This window comes from Carettochelys insculpta, chromosome 22, assembly GCF_033958435.1.
Source record: "Carettochelys insculpta isolate YL-2023 chromosome 22, ASM3395843v1, whole genome shotgun sequence".
In the NCBI taxonomy this organism is placed as follows: Eukaryota; Metazoa; Chordata; order Testudines; family Carettochelyidae; genus Carettochelys; species Carettochelys insculpta.
The window spans coordinates 18,573,388-18,592,022 of NC_134158.1; the positions used below are offsets into that span (position 1 = coordinate 18,573,388).

The 18,635-nt window shown below is 54.2% G+C and overlaps 1 protein-coding gene and 1 long non-coding RNA gene across 2 annotated transcripts in view; one reads left to right on the forward strand and one right to left on the reverse strand.

Moving 5' to 3' along the window:
• PPP5C (protein phosphatase 5 catalytic subunit) overlaps positions 1 to 11,929 on the forward strand; it is a 48,275-nt gene extending 36,346 nt beyond the window's left edge. The window contains exons 11-13 of the mRNA XM_075016405.1: positions 442 to 620; positions 2,022 to 2,103; positions 10,368 to 11,929. Of these exons, the coding sequence (XP_074872506.1) occupies positions 442 to 620; positions 2,022 to 2,103; positions 10,368 to 10,430 (324 nt within the window). The 3' untranslated portion in view covers positions 10,431 to 11,929. The remainder of the gene's footprint in view (positions 1 to 441; positions 621 to 2,021; positions 2,104 to 10,367) is intronic.
• A 3,366-nt stretch (positions 11,930 to 15,295) lies between these two features.
• LOC142025179 (uncharacterized) lies at positions 15,296 to 18,391 on the reverse strand. Its single transcript, XR_012648601.1, has 3 exons — positions 18,321 to 18,391; positions 17,266 to 17,472; positions 15,296 to 15,840 (listed from the first exon to the last, which is right to left on the reverse strand). It is a non-coding gene; the product is annotated as an uncharacterized LOC142025179 (long non-coding RNA).
• Between the last annotated feature and the right edge of the window lie 244 nt (positions 18,392 to 18,635).

The window sequence follows — 18,635 nt, forward strand, 5'->3', positions numbered from 1 at the left end:
TGTGTCCACGCCATGCAGCCATGCAGACCCAGGGCTGAGCATCAGCTGCATCCACACTGCACAAGGACAGGGCATGGACCTAAGTCACCGCAGGCCAGGGGAGCGGCTCTGACCTAGGACCTGGCTTCTGGGGACTTGTGTGTGGGTGTGGTGTGCGTGTGTGTGTGTGGGTGCGGGGAGAGCAGGATCAGCTCTAGGCTGCCAGGGCTTGGCTGGCCCCTGCCTGCCTCTGATCGGAACGGAACAGTTGGGTCAGCCGGGGATCTGATGTGGGGTGAGCAGTTACTAGTGGAGAGACACATCCCTGGCTAACCCTTTGATGTGATGGGCTCCTCATGGCAGTGGAAGCGGGTGGGGGATTCTTTGCTTCCCACACTGCACGCAACTGCCCTCTCCACTCTCTGTCTCCATTGGGGTTTCCCCTCCCCTCCACCTTCCCAGAATGGCAGGTCTGTCAGCAAGCGCGGTGTGAGCTGTCAGTTTGGGCCCGACGTCACCAAGAGCTTCCTGGAGCAGAACCGTTTAGACTACATCATCCGGAGCCATGAGGTGAAGCCCGAGGGCTACGAGGTGACGCACGATGGCAAGTGCATCACAGTCTTCTCAGCACCCAACTACTGGTGAGTGTCTGGGACCCGCCCCCCGGGTGGCCACGTCATGCAAGGAGCAGAGAGGGGAGAGACCCCTGCTGCTTGTCTAGCCAGCTGCATTCAGATCAGCTCTCAGCTCCTGGGACAGTTGGGGATCCAGGGGTCGCTGCCCACCCCCTCCCTGCCGAGATGCAGCCGCCTCTGGGGTGGGACAATTGTCTAACCTCAAACAATGCAGGACTTTACCAGGTCAGGGCAGGCAGTAAAGAACCCTGTGGCCTGGGGGAGTTCGTCCCTGCCCACTGCAATGGCAGGAGCTGCAATTTTCCCAGCTTCCTGCTCCCCCTGTGAAAAGTGCTGTCCGTTCTTACCAGCCCCACGGAAGTCAGGCTCTCACCCCCTAGTGCTGCACCAGGGCATGGGGCCAATACTGCAGGTAAGGGGAGAACGTCCCCCAGCTGAGCCCCTGCAGCACAGCATCCCTCATGCCACATGGGGGCAGTACTGGCTGCCAGGCAAGAGCACCTCCTGCTGAGCTATCCGCCTGCTGCAGCACAGCGCCCCCTAGCACCAGACTGGGGCATTGGGGGTAGCACTGCCTGCCCAGTGAGAGTGCCTCCTGCTGAGCCCCCGCATCCTGCTCCCTGTAGCACAGTGCCCCCTGGGGTCTGGGGTCAGCACTGCCTGCCCAGGGAGAGTGCCCCCTGCTCAGCTCCCCCATCCTGCTCCCTGTAGCACAGTGCCCCCTGGGGTCTGGGGGTCAGCACTGACTGCGGGGGGAGAGTGGCCCCGCTGAGCCTCCTGTCCTGCTCCTTGCAGCACCGCACCTCCTGGGGGTCAGCACTGCCTGCCCAGGAAGAGCGCCCCCTACTGAGCCTTCTGTCCTGCTCCCTGTGCTTCCCACCTCCACCAGCGGGTGGGCAGATTGCCTGGGAAGCTGCTAGTGGGCTGCGTGAGCCTCCCTGGCTCTTGCAGAGGAGTGGTTCTAGTGGTTAGAATAGCAGGGGCCAGAGTCAGGACTCCTGTGTTCTGTACCTGCCCTGGTCAGGGAGGAGCTAGAAGCCAGGATTCCTTGGCTCTCTCCCTGGCTGTGGGAGAGGAGGGCAGTCTGGTGGTCAGAGCCAGGGAGGAGACTGGGAGTCCGGACTCTGGGTTCTGTCCCCAAATCAGCAAGTTCTTTGGCACGTTACCACCCCACCTGTGCCTCAGTTTTCCCGTCTGTGAAATGGGAAATATCTGAGGTTTCAGTGGAAGTGCTGAGCACTGTTAGCCCTGCTCCCGGGCGCTGCCTCCCCAAAGCGGGAGCTGTGGTTGGGTGTCATGTTTTCTGCCACGCAGCAGCAGCAGTATAGCAGGGCAGTCTGTGGGTGGGGGTGGGAGCCTCCTTGCCTTTGCGGGATGTGACCAGCTCTCCGTGCATTCTCTCCCCAGCGACCAGATGGGGAATAAAGGTTCATACATCCACCTGCGAGGGTCGGACCTGCACCCGGAATTCCACCAGTTCACAGCTGTGGTGAGTGATTGGATCGTCCCACCAGGGCCTAATGGGACTGACTGCACCAGCTCCATGGGCTTACCCACCTAGTGCAGTTGGCTCCCTCCCCACCCCCGTCTTCCTGCTGCGGGGCCCAGTTTCATTGGCATGGCCTGTTCTTCGGGTGCTTACTCATGTCTGTTCAAGTTGCATGTCTGCTCATAGGCCACACATGTGACTGTCGGAAAATTTTACCTTAGCTGTTGGCTGGCTGTGGAGCCCCCTGGAGTGGCGCTGGTGGGGAGCCCTGTATATGACCCTGCCAACCTGGCTGCCCCTTAGTTCCTTCTTGCAGCCAGAGCTGGCTGCTGGAACCGTGGCTGAGTGATCTGTTGCTGTGCCAGGACTCCCAAGCTCTTCCTTGTGTCAGTGGCTGTATATAGTTCTCCTTCAGCCTAGGGACTGTTCTAGTTAGTGAGTGTTAGTGAGTCAGCTGGTGGGGAAGAGTCTCTCCTCATGTCCCCTCCAGGGATCAGGGCATATAAAAATCCCAGGGCTTCAAACAGTGCAGCTCCTGGCTGGAAGTCTCTGCCAACGAGTGGCCCCCACGACTCCTGCTTCGTTTGGGGGAAACTCGTCAGGCCGAGAAGTGCCGAAGTTACAAGGCTTTGAAGCCTCAGACCTGTGAGGAGTGTGATTTTCATCTCCATCAGCTCCTTGTGGAATCGGTACTTCAGCCTCCACGGCAGGAGCCCACACTGGGTTCTTCGGTGCGCACCCTCTTTGACCCTTGGCCTGGTGCCAAGGAAAGATCTGTCTCAGCACTGGTAGTCCCTGAAGCCTCCTGCCTGGCATGAGTCCCACTTTCCAGCACAGCCCCGAAGACGACTAAGTCATTGGTACCGGTACCATCGGCCTCAGTGCAGTCAATGCAGGCGGCATCTGAAAGCACCAGGGCCCATGACACCAGTGCCTCGGCAGCCCATGCTCCAAGTCCAGTTCTCTTCAGCTCCCCAAGAGGTGTTGCAGTGCTGGCCATCCCTTCCCACACGCTGGAAACGTACCGGACAGTGTGGAGATTTATCAAAAGGGTGCAGACTGAGGTCTTTGTCCCTCAGCATGTCTCCAGGGAAAAGCCTGCCTTGATGGGTCGGCCTGCCCGCTCAGAGTCCTGGCACCGCTCTCCGTCCCACTCCACACACAGCTGCTTCTGTCCAAGGGCTTCCGGATCTTCAACACGCTCTGCCCACAACACTGATGCTCGGCATCGCGTCTCTTCTGGACAGCAGCCTCCCAGCACGGCTCTAGTTCAGACTCTTCCGTCGACGTACCTGTCCTCGTGGCCAGCAATCTCGGCCCTGTTCTCCAGAACACACGGGTTGTCCTGGGCACCGTTCCCGCTTGGTTCACAGGTCTTGATGTCCTCTCCGTTCAGACTTGGCACGTGTACCTCCTTGCCATCCTCACTTAGCACACCAGTCCTGATCTCAGTGCTCGTTTCCTGTAGCACACGAGTCCCCGTCTCAGTCCCGCTCTCAGTACCATTCCTGCTCTCCATGCCGATCTAAGCAGTGTACACAGTCCCGACTGGGCTCAGCTTGCTGCTGTCCTCTTTCTACAGCTCCTTCTGGGCTGGTGCTGCCGTGGCCTTCTCGCTCGGCCTCCCCCGCAGCAGCAGTATTGGATGCCTTGAGTGTACCATCAGGTGCAGGGCACTTTGCCCCCTTTCCAGCCTCAGCCTGTGGCTACCACCCAGCACCTGAGGTTACTGTTAGTCGTCTGCTGCCTGTCTTGACCCCCCTAGAGGAGGCTCCTCATACCCCACTGGGGACGCACCAGAGGCAGTAACCCCACAGGCCCACTCCAGCTCCTCTCTGGACAAGACAATGGTAGGTCCTTCCCCGATGGATTTCCGAGCCCTCAAGGACCACCTCCGCTGGGCAGCTACCAGTCTCAGCCTCCCCATGGAGGAGGTTGCTGAGCTGGATGACCTCATGGTGGACATCTTAACTTCAGAGGGTCCTTCACAGGTTGGCTTCCCTTTCAGTAAGGCCATTCTGTCCTCTGCCATCACCATCGGGCAAACTCCGGCTTCCATTCCACCCGTTGCTTAGGGAGTGGAATGTAAATACTTCATTCCCATCAAGAGGTACGAGTATATTTCAAACCGCCCTCCTCCTTGCTCCCCAGTGGTGGACGCTGTTAATGATAAGTAGAGACCGAGCCAGCAGGGTCCAGCCCCCAGATCTAAGGATGCTAAGTGCCTAGAAGTGTTGGGTAGGAAAATATACTGTACAGGGAGCCTGTTGCTCAGGGTGGCTAACGAGTGAGTCATCTTAAGCTGATATAATTCCAGCCACTGGACTTTCTTTCTCATGTTCACGGACTCAGGGCCCAAGAATTTGTGGATAGGGTTTTGCATTATCGTTCAGGAGGGTAAAGCAGTGGCTCACGCCCAGCTTCCCTGGGTTTGGAGGACTCTGCTGCCAGGGCTCTCGCATTGAGCATCACCATGTGCCATAGGGCCTGGTTACTGCTTTCTGGTCGTCTGCCTGAGGTCTAGCAAATGATCCAGCACTTGCCCTTTAATGGGGCCAACCTGTTTGCGGAGCAGACTAATTCCTGTCTCCACAGCTTACAGGACTTGTAATACGATGAAGTCCTTGTGTATGCTCACACCGGCTATGCAAGGGAAGCCATTTAAACTGCAGTGCGTGTCACAGCCACGGACATTAGGTATAAGGGGCAAAGGGAAGTGACACCTCCCTCCCCTGAGCCTTAGGCTATGTCTGCACTAGCCTGGAAGATCAGTTGGGGTCGATTTTCCAGGCATTGATTTTGTGAGTCTAGTATGGATGTGTGAAATCAACCTCTGGGGTTGCAGTCGACCCCGTACTCCTCACAAGACATGAGGAGTAAGGGAGAGCGACAGGAGAAACTCCCCTGTCGGCCTTGCTTAGTAGGAACAGCCAAGTCAGCCAAGTGCAGATAAGTCCATTCCAGCTATGCAGTTGCCATAGCTAGAATTGCGTATTTGTGGTCAGCTCACTTTGCCTAATATAGACATAGCCATAGCCTGAGTGCTCCACTTCTCCCCTCTTTCTGTCCTATTCTGACCCTTGACCAAGCGGTTGCAACTTGGAGACTGGTCACCCCTCCCTCCCCCACTCCCCAGGTGGATGTATTAACTTGAAACTGAAAAACCTTCCGGCTCGTCGGATCTATCTGCATTAAGTCTGGTGGCACCTTACAGACTAACATATTTTGGAGCATAAGCTTTCGTAGGCAAAGACCTGCTTCATCAGATGCAGGGCTGGAAAACCTCTCAAGCCCCATGACTTGCATCTGACGAAGTGGGTCTTTGCCAACGAAAGCTCATGCTCCAAATTATCTGTTAGTCTGTAAGGTGCCACAGGACTACTTGTTTTTGAAGATGCAGACTAACTCAGCTACCCCTCTGATACTTGTGTTAACATTGAACCTGTGGAAAGAAGCATTCAGAGGTAATGAAATCATTTAACAGGTGAATGGTCACAGAGAGGTAGCTGTGTTAGTCTGTATTCTATCAAAACAAACTTGCCATCCTGTAGCACTTTAAAGACTAATCCAATGATTTATGAGGTGATGAACTTTCATGGTGCAGACCCACCTCTTCAGATCTGGAAAGTCTGTTAAAAGTAATTTTACTTTTAAGAGAATTTCCAGATCTGAAGAAGTGGGTCTGTCCCATGAAAGCTCATCACCTCATAAATCATTGTGTTAGTCTTTAAAGTGCTGCCAGACTGATGTTTTGTCATTTAACAGGTATGGGCCAACCTTATTTACTGACAAAAACAGTTGTGAGTTATGACCTCTACAGGGATTTAGTTTAAAAGTTGCTTTAAATATTTCATTAGTTTGTTGCTGAAGATTATGAAATCACATCTTTCTAAATCTGTGCGTATTTAGATGCACAACCTGAGTATTCAGCCTTAGTTTTAGCCTTAGATCTTAGACTTATAGCTTTTTAAATAAATGTTTCAAAAGATCACTCTTATCTAAACTACACAATTTAATTTGAATTACTGTAGTACAGAAACTTACCTCCAAAGTCCTCCTGTCTTGTTACAAAAATCACACAAAATAAATGCTTCCTTTTTCTAAAAGCAAAGAATTTTGTTATGAATGCACTAAATTGCTCAGAATGATTAATTTCAGATAATGCCTGTGTTTCATCAAAACAAAAAAGCAGTCAGGTAGCACTTTGAATTCTAACAAAATAATTCATTAGGTGATGAGCTTTCGTGGGACAGACCCACTTCTTCAGAGCATAGCCTTACCAGAACACACTCAATATACGTTCAGTGCATTTTAATATGGAAGCAGGTCTTTGCCCACGAAAGCTTATGCTCCAAAATATCTGTCAGTCTACAAAGTGCCACAGGACTTCTTGTTGTTTTTAATCTGTAGTAATCTGGAATGAGAATTTTATGAAGGCTTAAGAGTATATTGAAACATGAAATCAGCTTACATATACGGATGAAGAAAAATGTAAGGCAAGAAAGAACAGGGGCGTGGTGGGCTCAGCAGGATCATATGTTAGGCTCCACACCCGTGCCACTCCAGACGGCCCCGTAGCCAGTAGGTAACAGCTAGGGTAAAACTTTCGAACAGTCGTGCACAGCTAACTTGAATAGCTATGAGCAACACATCGCGCAGACCAGCAGTAACAAAGGTAAGTCTCACACCTCTTTTCCCCTGGCTGGGCAGACAATCCACATTCTTCCTCTGCCTCTTCCGTTTGGGGTTCCCTGCCTGTCCAGAGCCAGTCCTAGCATCGGGCAACTCAACACGGGCAGGGAAGCGGGTGTGCTTGTCTTGTCCCATGCCGCTCTGCCCTGCCCCTGCTATCTGATGCGTGTTCGTACTGAACTGGTGCCCCGTGGGCTGCTCTGGCAGCACGAAAAGGCTTTTGAGGGGACAATAACACCCCCTGCACACTGGGGTCCCCAGGAGATGTGGAGCTGTTTAGGAAGAAGATCAGGCTTGTGCTCAGAGTGGCCTATGCTGTGGCCAAGTCCTGCCCCCCAGAGCCCGTGGAGGACAGATCAGGAGTGTGGTTGGAGCACCCCCATGGGGCGGAGTGAAAGTTCAGGACTGTTCTTACACAAGAGCCCCAGAATACAGGGAATGCAGAGGGGGGTTAACCCCTTCCCCCTTGTTTTCCTCAATGACAGGGATGGGGATGCTGGGAATGGGCCCAGCGTTACTGGAACAAGGCTGGATCCTGTTAAAACACCCTAGACGTGCCCACCCTGGGTCCCTCGGAATTCCTCAGCTGATACAGGCTGACTTCCCCTGGTGTTAACCTGAGAACCCTCCTCATGCAGGGAGGAATTGCATACAAGTTTCATCAACCTTCGGATTCCAGAGTTGTTCTGGCTCTCCATGAGATCCCTTCCCACCTACTCCTGGCTGCCTAAATGCAATCAAATCATCTGCACTGGGGTGAGGCCACAGGATCCCAGACTTGGAGTCGCTGAGCTTGAGGGGTTTTCCAGCCCTGCAGCCATGTGGCTCAAAGAAATCAACCCTTAGCTGCAAGGCTCCCAAACTGCCAAAGGCTGACAAACGATTGTATCACCCCCTGTACAGACGTGAGGTCCTTAAAGGGTCAGGCCCAGTTCTCAGAACAGCTGGGCAGTCTCTGCTTCCTCAGAGGACAAGGGATGAAACCATTGTCCCATAACTTGGGGGCAGGACAGCCCCCAAAGGGGGATGTTTGCCAAGACACGTCATGATTTCGGGCCCAATTTCACACTTCAAAAAGGGCTGATTTCCAGCAGGAGCGGCAGCCATAGTTTTGGCTGGGAAAAAATCACAGGTGGAAAATTCCCCAGGGGAGTGGAATGGTTCAGAAATGTGGAGTTTGACAAACCCCTTGGGGTGCCTGGAAAGGGATTCTTCTGTTCAACTCCCCAGGGGCCTGTTTCCCTTTCAGTTTTTGTCAACCTGAACCAAATTGATTTGGGATGTTTTTGGCTAAGCCACCGCACAGGAAAATTGGTCCCTTGCCTGGCCCTGATCTTCAGCCCAGAGTTGTGATCAGTGTGGCTGTGGCGGTACTTGGTGTGATGTTTTTTCTCCAGGTGCACAGCCAATCTCTTGCCCTGCCTGCCCCCCCAGTTCTGACCTGGCTGGGCATTGGTGTCTGCACAGTGCCGCCTTGTCCTGCGTTGTGACCTTGGGAAGCCCCTGTAGTCAGTAATTTGCAGTCCGGATGGAGTGTCTTGGGTCTCAACTAATCAGCAGTCTGGTGACACCATGGAGACTAACCAATGTATTCGAGCATGAGCTTTTGTGGGTAAAACCCATTTCTTCAGCCCGTCCTGGGAAATGATCCCTCACTCTCCCAGACCTTGGGTGATAGCTCAGACCTTGCCTACAGCCGGCCCCCCCAACCTCAAGAAAAGGCTCCCCAGCAGCGGGGGAGGGATAGCTCAGTGGTTTGAGCATTGGCCTGCTAAACCCAGGGTTGTGAGCCCAAGCCTTGAGGGGGCCATTTAGAGATCTAGGGCAAATAGATTTTTAAAAAAGGGAGGGTGCTTGGCCCTGCCAAGAGGGCAGGGGACTGGACTCAATGACCTCCCAAGATCCCTTCCAGTTCCATGAGATGTGTATCTCCATATAGATAAGCCATGCACCATACCACAGGAACGCTAATCCAGGAACCTATCTCTGCAACAAACACCATTGCTAACTCTGTCCGTGTATCTATACAATACCATTACAGGACCTAACCACTCCATCAGGGCTGCGGGCACCAGCATGTCCACTAATGTGGTATATGCTGTCATGTGCCAGCAATGTCCCTCTGCTTTGCAAACTGGATGGATCAAATAGTCTTTCTGCCAAAGGATAAACAGACACAAATCTAATGTCAGGAATGGGAAGACAGATAGGTCTGTACGGGAACGCTTTAACTTCCCTGGACATTGAGTAATAGGGCTCAGAGGAGCCATTTTTCACAAAAGAATATTACCCCAAGATGACAGAAAGGAAACATCTGAACTGGAATTCATTTGCAAATGTAACTCAGTTAACCCTGGCCTGCATAGAGATCTTAACTGGCTTATGCATTACAAGGGCAGTTTCCCCACCTTTGATAGCCACAGAAATGGGATGCACCCTATTTAATTGGCCTTATTAACTAGGCTACTCCCGACAAGTAATTTCCTCTCATCCCACCCTCCAGCTGCTTCCTATATGACCCCTCGATTCTAGTTTTTCCTCGCTCCATTTTCATCCAAAGAAGTGGGCTTTGCCCACAAAAGCTCATGACCTAGTTTATTTGTTTCTAATGTGGCCCAGGACTGCTTTGTGTTTGTGATGCTCCAGCCCAACAGGGCAATGCCTCTGAGGCTTACACCCCAAAGTGCTGAGTTAGTCGGCATGTGTCAGAGTCACTTCACACAGTGCAGAAGCACCGCTGCTGTTTGAGGGTGTTAGGAGTCGCCAGCGAAACCACATCCCTTCAGGCCTGGCAGTGCACAGGGACAGAAGGCAGGACTGACATAGGCGAACAAAGCATTGATCCAGTTGGAATTTACCTGGGAAGAAGCCTGTGCCCCAGCTCTTGGGTGCAGGGGAGGGCCCATTTAACAGGACAATTGCAAACAATCAAGACGTTGCTTTTTACCTGTCATCCAAAAAACAGTCCTGCAGCATGACACCCCCTGCTCAGCCATATACTCTCCCCGCAGCACAGCGCCCCTAGTGCTGCACCAGGGCATTGGGGTCAGCACTGCCTGTGGAGGGTGCCCCCTAATGAGCCCCCACCTCACCCCGCAGCACAGCACCACCTGCTGACCCACATACTCCCCCTGCAGCACAGCGCCCCCTGGTGCCACACCTGGGTAATGCCCCCCTTGCAGCACAGCCTCCCCTAGTGCCACACCTGGATAACGCACCCCCCCCCGCAGCACAGCGTCCCCTAGTGCCACACCTGGGTAACGCGCCCCCCCCCACAGCACAGCGCCCCCTAGTGCCACACCTGGGTGCTGCAGGAGGGGGTTGGGGCCAGCACTGACTGCAAGGGGAGAGTTCCCTGTGCTGGACCCCACACCCTGCTGTGTGCAGCATGGTGCTTCATAGTGCTAACCTGGGACGTTGCTCCAGAGAGGAAGCACCCCCTAGCCAGCACCTCCTTTGCCATCACAGTCTCCTGGTGCGTGAGCCCTGCCCCTTGTTGGCAGGGAGTCTGCATAGGACCGTGCAGCTCCCGAGGCCCGTCGGACCCTAACCTGCCACCTCTTCTCTTACAGCCTCACCCAAATGTCAAACCAATGGCCTACGCCAACTCTCTCCTCCAGCTGGGGATGATGTAGCCGCCCCCATCACCGCCGCCCCCGCCTGGAGGCCCTCCATGCTAGGCCGAGATGGCCCCTCGGCCTTTTTACTTTCTTCCGCCATCAGTCCGAGCTGCCCAGGCGCTGGAGTGTCCGTCGCGAGGGTGATGTGTGTGGGTGGGGGGGGGGTTGCCATGGTGCTCCGCGCCCCCCCCCCGCACCCTGAGATCATTTGTAGCATTGGGGTGAGCTGGTGCTGCGCAGCCAGGAGGCAGAACGTTAGCAAGAAGTATTTTTTTTTTTGTTTTTTTTTTTTAATATATTGGAAAGATTGTATTTATTCCCAGGGCTCGCGCAGGCTCTGGCCTCAAGCAGAGAGGCCGGGGGGCCCAAGCCGGCTCTGTGACCTGACCTCTCCCAGCAGACAGTATTGGCAGCCTCTCCTCCCTCTCCCAAGTCCTCTGGCTTTGAGGCCTCTCTCTGACAGGTGCTCTCTGGGGATGGGGGTTTCAGGAGAAGTGAAAGGGGCTAGGGGGGGCCGGAGGTTAGGATCAGGAAGCCAAGGATAGGGCAGGGCCTGGGTCCCATCTTTAGTCATCCACTCCCTCTACATCAGAACCCCAGGGTGGGCTGGCGGGTCACTTGCTGCTTCGAGGCACTTGCTGACCTCAAGGCGGGGAGGGGTGAGCTCTCAGAGGCTCGTCCCCTGCTACAGAGGACAAGGGCACCACCTGCCGCTCCCTCCCCGCGAGACATCCCTCCTCCCTGGGCGCCTGCCTCCGTCGTTCGCCCCTTGCGCGACAAGCAAGTATGGTTAAGGGTGTGTCATGGTTCTGCGTAGTGAAAGCCAGGGAGGGCTCAGCCCCAGGTGGTAACAAACCTTCAGCGAAGCCCGAGACCTGTCTGGCTTTGGCGTCACATAACCATGACAAAACTTGGGCTGATGTCGAGGGAGCAACGGTTATGAGAGCCTGAGTCCTGCCGTAGGGGGGTGCTGGGGGGAAGGGAGGTCCCGTGTGGTGGGAAATATGGGATCCTTCCCCACCCACCCCCCCAGCTGGCTGACAGCTCCAGCTCTGCCGCCCCAGGGCTGAAGTCAAGAATGTCCCCGGGGCCTGGGGAGGTCCTGGAATCCCTGCCCTAACCTTCGCCTTACGCATAAGCAATAGGTCTGCGGGTGCTGGGCTGGCAGAGGCTCAGCCTCCAACTTGTACTCTTGCCAGGAGTGTGTGACTGTGTGTGTGTAATGGGGGCAGGGGCAGCGGGGTGGGGGGGCAGCAGACTGGATATCACAGGGTGCTTTACCCCCCCCCCGCCCATCTCCACCTGCGCCCTCCCTCAACCTGGGGTGCGTTGGACACCCGCTGGAGGAGCCGCCGGCTTTCTATTCCACGTGCACAAGCCAACAGCAGATGTGTCTAAAGCCCGTGGGCATCTCCATGTGCACCACCGACTCCAGGAGTCCATCCCCCACTGCCACCTCCCAAGCTGTTTTACTGTCTGTAATGAAAGATGTTAAATAAAGTAATTATTATAAGCCTTGCAGGCTGGGCCTGCCCTCCTGCTGGAGCGCCCCCTCCTGTTCTTCCAGCTCCGTGGCAGGGGTGAGCAAAGCTGTGCCCCAGGCACAAAGCTGTGCCCCAGGCGCTTATGCAATTAGCTGTCTGGGGCCTGAGCTCCTAGAGTAATCCAGGCCAATGAATGCCAGTTCTTTGGGGTGGGATCTCCCATGGGTCAGATCACGAGGTCGAGCTCAGCCCCAGCCACGTGTCGGTCTGCAGCAGCAGCTCAGCCTTGTGAGCAGCAGTTGGTCTCCCACAAAGATTTCAGGGCAGCGTCTTCTCTGTTGTACTGCGCAAGAAACGGAGGCAGAGAGGCGGGAGAGGAGTGTGCCTCTGGTCCCCCACGCGGGGACGGAGCTGAGAACAGGACCTGGGCTGTGCTCTGACCATCGAACCAATGCTTTGTCCCTTATCTGAGGGCCTCTGGCATGCTTTTCCGACCCCAGCGAGTCCTCCAGCCCCCTTTGATCTGCCAACAGCCCAGGGAAATGGACCCACGGACCTAGAGCACAATGATTCTGCTGCCCTGGTTACACCAATCAGTCTTCCCAAGCCCTGAGATTAGGGGTTCTCGTAACACATTGGTGGCCTCAGAATGCGGCCAGCCACTCTTACTTGCGGCTACTCTGACCAGGTGCCCAGAGCCAGGGCCTGAAGGGGAAAACCTGCCCCATGCGCCTCCTGGCTCATCCAGGTGGGGGGACTAAACCAAGCAGCCCTCAGAGGGGGCGAGAGCAGCACAGGTAGCTGGGTGCTGATGTGTCAGCCTCTGGAGAGTAACGCTTCCGCTTCGGAAGAAAGTCGTCGGTCAATGGGGTGGTGTGCAGAGCCTGGTGCTCTCCATCCTGGCTGCTACGATTCCGCTCACCCTCAGCCTTTTCCCTGGGGAAGGAGTTGGTATGAAATGATCAACAGTTGCATCAAGTCCTTCCCAGCAAGATGTCTCCTTGTACGGTGGAGCAGACGCTTGTTGCGGGCTGGTGCTCAGTGCTCGTTGTCGCTGCTGTGGAAGGGACTGGGTGCCTCGTGGAAGTGAACGATGGAGTTCTCGGAGCTTCTTCCTTGCTGGCTAGCCTGGACCTAACAACCTCTCCCAGCCACTGTCCAGCCCCAGTTTACAGGCAGCTACTGCTGGCGCAGCTGTTTCTGATATTAATGTTGGTAAAGGAGCTCGGAGACAATAGGGCGAGATGTAAAGGGGCTTCTAAAGAGACACTAGTGGGCTCTGTAATGGGGTTCAGTCGGAGTGAGCCAAAAAAGAGTAGCTAAGATTATGTTTGAGTGAAAATGTTAGTTTTGGTCCATGTGAAATGTGGCATTTGACCCAACATCTCCGCTACCCCCTCCACCCTGGGCCCAGTTAGTCAGATGTTTTTCTTTGTGGTTTGACTGCAAATGAATGTCTTCCCTCCATTTAAAAATTGCTGACGAACTGAAAAACTTGGTCTTTTTGTCCAGCTCAACTCACTGGCCCGATGACTCATATGCCCCTGTTGCTGTGAAAAAAATGCCTCTATATTTAGTTCCTTGGTATAGCTGCTTCAAAAAGCAACGGGGTCATGGCCTGAGAGCCCGTTGTCCACAATAAATGTGGGCAGCTCACCCTTGAAAACTCCCACCTAGCTCGTGGCTTTAGGATCCCATGCCCACAACAAACATGGCCACTCGCTCACTAAAGCCCCCACCACAAGCATGACCACTTCATCCTTTAAAATCCGCACCTAATTGCTGGCTTTAGGATCCCATGCCCACAACAAACATGGCCACTCACTCACTAAAGCCCCACCACAAACATGACCACCTCATCCTTTAAAATCCCTACGTAGTTACTGGCTTCAGGACACCAGGCCCACAACAATCACGACGACCTCACCCTCTAAGCTGCCTCAAGTATCTTTGCTTGGCAGGTGGCACTATCCTAACCCCCCACCCCTTTCTGTTTTTCCTTTTGTTATAGTTAATTGTGCCTCTTAAAAGTGACACTAGAAGAACCTTGCAAGTGCCAGGAAGGCCCCATACCTTTAACACTGTCCTCTGATGCATCAGACTGGAGCATGCTCCTTTAGCGGCAGCGTGGCCTAGTTGTCTGGAGGCTCAGGAGCTCAGGGTTCTATTCCTGGCTCTGTTGTAGGCTAACTTTGGGCAAGATGCTGCTCTTGGTTTCCTCATATTGTTATTTTATAGCTGTTTTCAGTATCCTCACCTAAAAATGTCAGGTTTTGGCTGCTGCAGAAACAACCTCTTTTGGGGGAGAGAGGGCGGGGGGACAGAAACTTGCATAGCTTTTCAAAACATGCATTTTGTTGTTTTTTTTTTCTGGGGGGGTAGATGGAGATTTTCAGCTCTGAATTCCTCCTCCTCTGCCCCATAACAACCATCGATCAGGCTAACATGCTCTTCTGAGTTGGTTTCCTCGGCTTTTAGCCATTTGTCCAGGGTGCGATTAGGGATCTGATAAAGCTAGGAATTCCCCCAAGCTTGTCATAGATCTAGTAATGAGTTTCGCTGAATCATTCTGACTCAGCCTATGTGAGTAACCCACGCGTACACCTCTGTGGGGTTATGTACATGCACCAGGGTCAAAATCTAGCAAGCTACAAGCCAGGCTCAGCTGGTCCTGCTGTTCCACTCCCTTCACTATCACCCGCCTTCCCGGCATGAGTGAAGCTGGATGCAGCCTGGTCACTCTGCTTGTTGCCCACTTGGTGCACCACAAAATGAGGCTCAACAGAAAAGAATGAGCAGCAAGACAAGGCAGCTGGCCTGCAGGATGCCTGGGTTCCCAGGGTGGGGTGGAAGGGAATGGAGTCTAGTAGAGGAGAGGACGGACATTTGGGATCTAGTCCTCTTCTGTAGTCCACTCTTTATTCTGGACCGGCTCCCATTGTGCTAGGCACCATACAAACACAGCACAGAAAGTTGTCTGAGAGCTAACCAGCTTTGTTTATAGAAAACAAGAAGTCCTGTGGCACCTTATAGACTAACAGATATTTTGGAGCTTTGTCCATGAAAGCTTATCTTCCAAAATATCTGTTGGTGTACACTGGGGTAGGGATAGCTCAGTGGTTTGAGCATTGCTCTGCTGAACCTTGCGTTATGAGCTCAATCCTTGAGGAGGCCATTTAGTGATTGGGGCAAATAGATGCCAGAGATGTTGCTTGGTCCTGCCAAGAGGGCAGGGGACTGGACTAGATGACCTCCCAGCTCTAGGAGGTGTGTGTGTATACAAGGTGCCCCAGGGCTTTGTTGTTGTTCTCAAAGATACAGACTAACACAGCTACCTCTGCAAGCTCCATTTATGTTAGACTAACGCTGCTGTCAGAGATGGGTTGTTCCAGAAGATGGGTGTGGAACAGCTTCCCTAAGTAGCAAGATTTAAAAGCAGAGGGGTGAAGGGAGGTAGGACAGATGCTGTTTGAATCATGAAGAGTGTGCAGCAGTCCCATGTAGCCCCTGCATGCATCAAGTTGTGTATGTAGCTAAGACAGTGGAACCCACAGAGAAGCCTTAAGTGAAGGGGTAACTGAAGAACAAGCAGTCACCCAATGCAATTAACAGGCAGCCGGTATTTCTTTATCTTGTGCACAGTCAACCTGCAGAACTCACTGCTAGGGGAGGCCAAAAATACAGTAGTAGTAAATCTCTTCCACTCCTACATCTTGGAGCATCAGCCATTGAAAACCATTTGTCGGCATCCCCTGTCCTGGGTGATCTTTTCCAGTGCTGACCAGGCATATCCCATCTTTAACGTCTGCCTTCCGGTCTGTATGCCAGGTGTTCCTTGGGCGCCCCCTTTTCCTTTTTCCTTGTGAATTCCAACTTAAGGCTCGCCTGGTGATGTGGGTGGTTGGTTTTCTGAGGGTACATCCAATCCATCGCCATCAGAGCTGTGTTCAAAAAATATAAGGTCTGTCCCTTGATAGCTCTCAGCCCACAGGGTCAGGGACGGAGCTCTGGGTGTCCGTGAGCCTCCAACTGCCAGGAGCTGGGCGTGAGTGCCAGGCTAGATCACTTGCTAATTTCTCTGCTCTTTTCCTCTGAAGCATCAGAAGACAGTGCTGGGCTAGATGGGCCCTTTGTCTGACTCAGGGTCACAGGAACACTACTGCCCTACATTGGATAGCACCTCCCACCAGCCACTCGGGGTACAAGCTTGACCTGTGCAGTGCCCCTTCCCACTCTTGCCAGGCTGTTTCCCTCTGGTCTGCGTACCCTCTCTTCCTTCCAGAACCACAGCCTCCTCTGGGACTCAACCCTCCACCCAGGTCACCATCTTCCCATCCAGGGGCACAGTCCTCCAATGTCTGTCCCTCCCTCTGTAATGCACAGCGTCATCCAGTCCCCTGCCTGTGATTTACTCTCAGCCCTCCCTGGTCCTTCCCTGGACTGATGCCTACCGCTCACTCCCTGGCTATGAACGCGCCCCTTCCAACACCCAGGTGTGATGGCCCTTTCCCAGCAGCAGTGGTTGTCCGTGGTCAGCTTCCTGGCTTTCCTGCCCAGCTGCACTTGCCCGCACTCAATTCCCTGCTCCCTTGGGTGCAGTCTGTGGGATTAATTGGCTATTTTAACCCCTTCCTGTCCCATACCACCTCCCCATCCCCCAAGACTGCAAATGTCAGGCAGACAGTTACCTGCCCCCCCCAGAGCTGCAGCAGCTGGGGCGACAAATTTTTCCTCTCATGCCCTAGGTAAGTGGTTCGGGATACTCAGAGCTCTTCCAGAGGGTACATCCATTCTGTGCTTCTCAGCCTTTTTGACAGATTAAAAAAATTGGACTTCTTTTATGTTCATAGAATCATAGAATACTAGGACTGGAAGGGACCTCGAGAGGCCATCGAGTCCAGCCCCCTGCCCCAATGGCAGGACCAAGTACTGTCTAGACCATCCCTGACAGACATTTATCTAACCTGTTCTTACATATCTCTAGAGAGGGAGCTTCCACAACCTCCCTCTGCAATTTATTGCACAGGCATAAGGCGGATGGATGGCAAGTTTAAGGGGAGCTTCTTCCAAGCAGCCTGGTTCAATGAAGTTGTTTAAACAAATGTGTTGCAATGGTAGAAAAAAAATGGTGTCTGAAAATTGTGGGTACCGGGGCTACTTAAAGTTGTATTTTTCTTTTTTTTGAAAAAGGGCTTGAGAAGCCCCTCGGTGTCTCTAAATTTCTCTCCCTCAGAGACTGACCAATCCTGGGAGCTGGGATTTACTCTGAATAGCTGTGACCTCTTCGGTGGGGCCCGGAAATGAGCCCTTTCAGGGAAGTGGAACCCTAAATCTGTCAGTAGCATGAAAGCGAGAGGAGAGCGTACCTTGCAGGAGCCCACGGCGGAGAACTGAAGTGGCCAGCACGTATACTCCCGGTGCTGGGCTCCCACATCTGATGCCTGGATTGGAAACCCAGCTGTAGCCCCAGCTGTATGTGGGAGTGTGGATCAGGAGGAGGGTTTCTTACAGGAGCTGACAAAGCTTGTCAGGGATACTCCCAGGCCGCTGCTGCCTGGAGTGGAGGTGCCACACTTCAGAGAGAGGCAAAAAAGAGGGGAAACTGACTCAGCTGGCTGATGCCACAGAAGCAAATGAGGAGAGCCCAGGTGTCCTGACTCCCACCGATCTTCCCCCGCCAGCCCCCCGCTCCAACCCTTTTCCTGCGCAGCCCCAAACTGGGAACGGGAACATAGGTGTGAGAGCTAGAGCTGCAAGTGGCAGGGGGGCTCCTGTGCACCCCAGGTTTTACATACGGCCCTGGCCACCAGCCCCTCACCTGCGGTTTCACTCCCCAGCCCTGGGCTCGAGTTCTAGTTACGAGCCCCATGTTCTACTCACCAGCCACTGGCTCCAGGGCTGGGGCCCTGTGTATAGTCCTCCTGGAATTCCAGTCTCCAGCCCAGGGTTCAGGGCCCAGCCTTGCTCCCCCACCCATTGGACCTGTACCTAGGGCTCCACTCCCCAGCCCTGTGCAAGGGGCTGGAGCCCTGGCTGCTGGTAGAAGACCTGCTCTCCCCACACTTAGGGTTCTGGTCCCAGGCAGCAGCCCCACGACGGGCTCAACTCCTGGTTCTGTAGATGAGGTCCCAGTTGCTGGCCCTGCAGCCTGCTGTGCTCATCCCCAGCTAGGGGTCCAACCTTGGGCCCTTTACCCCGTCTGGCCCCGCCCCCCCCCAGACACCCAGCTCCAGCTCTAGGTGGTGGCAGCCACGGACAGGGCAAGAGGGGGCATGAGGTGAACAGTAAAAGCGGCTCTCAGCACCCCCGGCCCCGCACTATTAAACATGTTCCAGTGTTGCCGACCAGGTGTCTGCAAACCAGTGCTTTGCTCTAACCACTAAGCCCCACAACACGGACGCTCTGCTCCCTGGTCATTTACCATGAGCCACACGCATCCCTTGGGGTGGCTTCGGCCTCTCTTCCTTGCAATCAGAGACACAAGACCAGTGCCAGCTGAGCGCCTGAGCCTTTGGGTCTGTGTCTGTGCCCTGGGCGGGGCTGGATCTACCCACACTCTGGCCTGTCACTGCAGCTGGAGTGGCTCGTTGCAGCCATCAGAGATGCTGGGCATGAACCCAGAGGCAGCGTCTCGCTGCAGGCGACGGAGCTTCCAGGGGCTTGGAGCAGCCCTGGTGGCGCAGAGGGATGCAGCTGGGATTTGAAAAATCATCCGGTGTTAGAGCCGAGGCCGCAG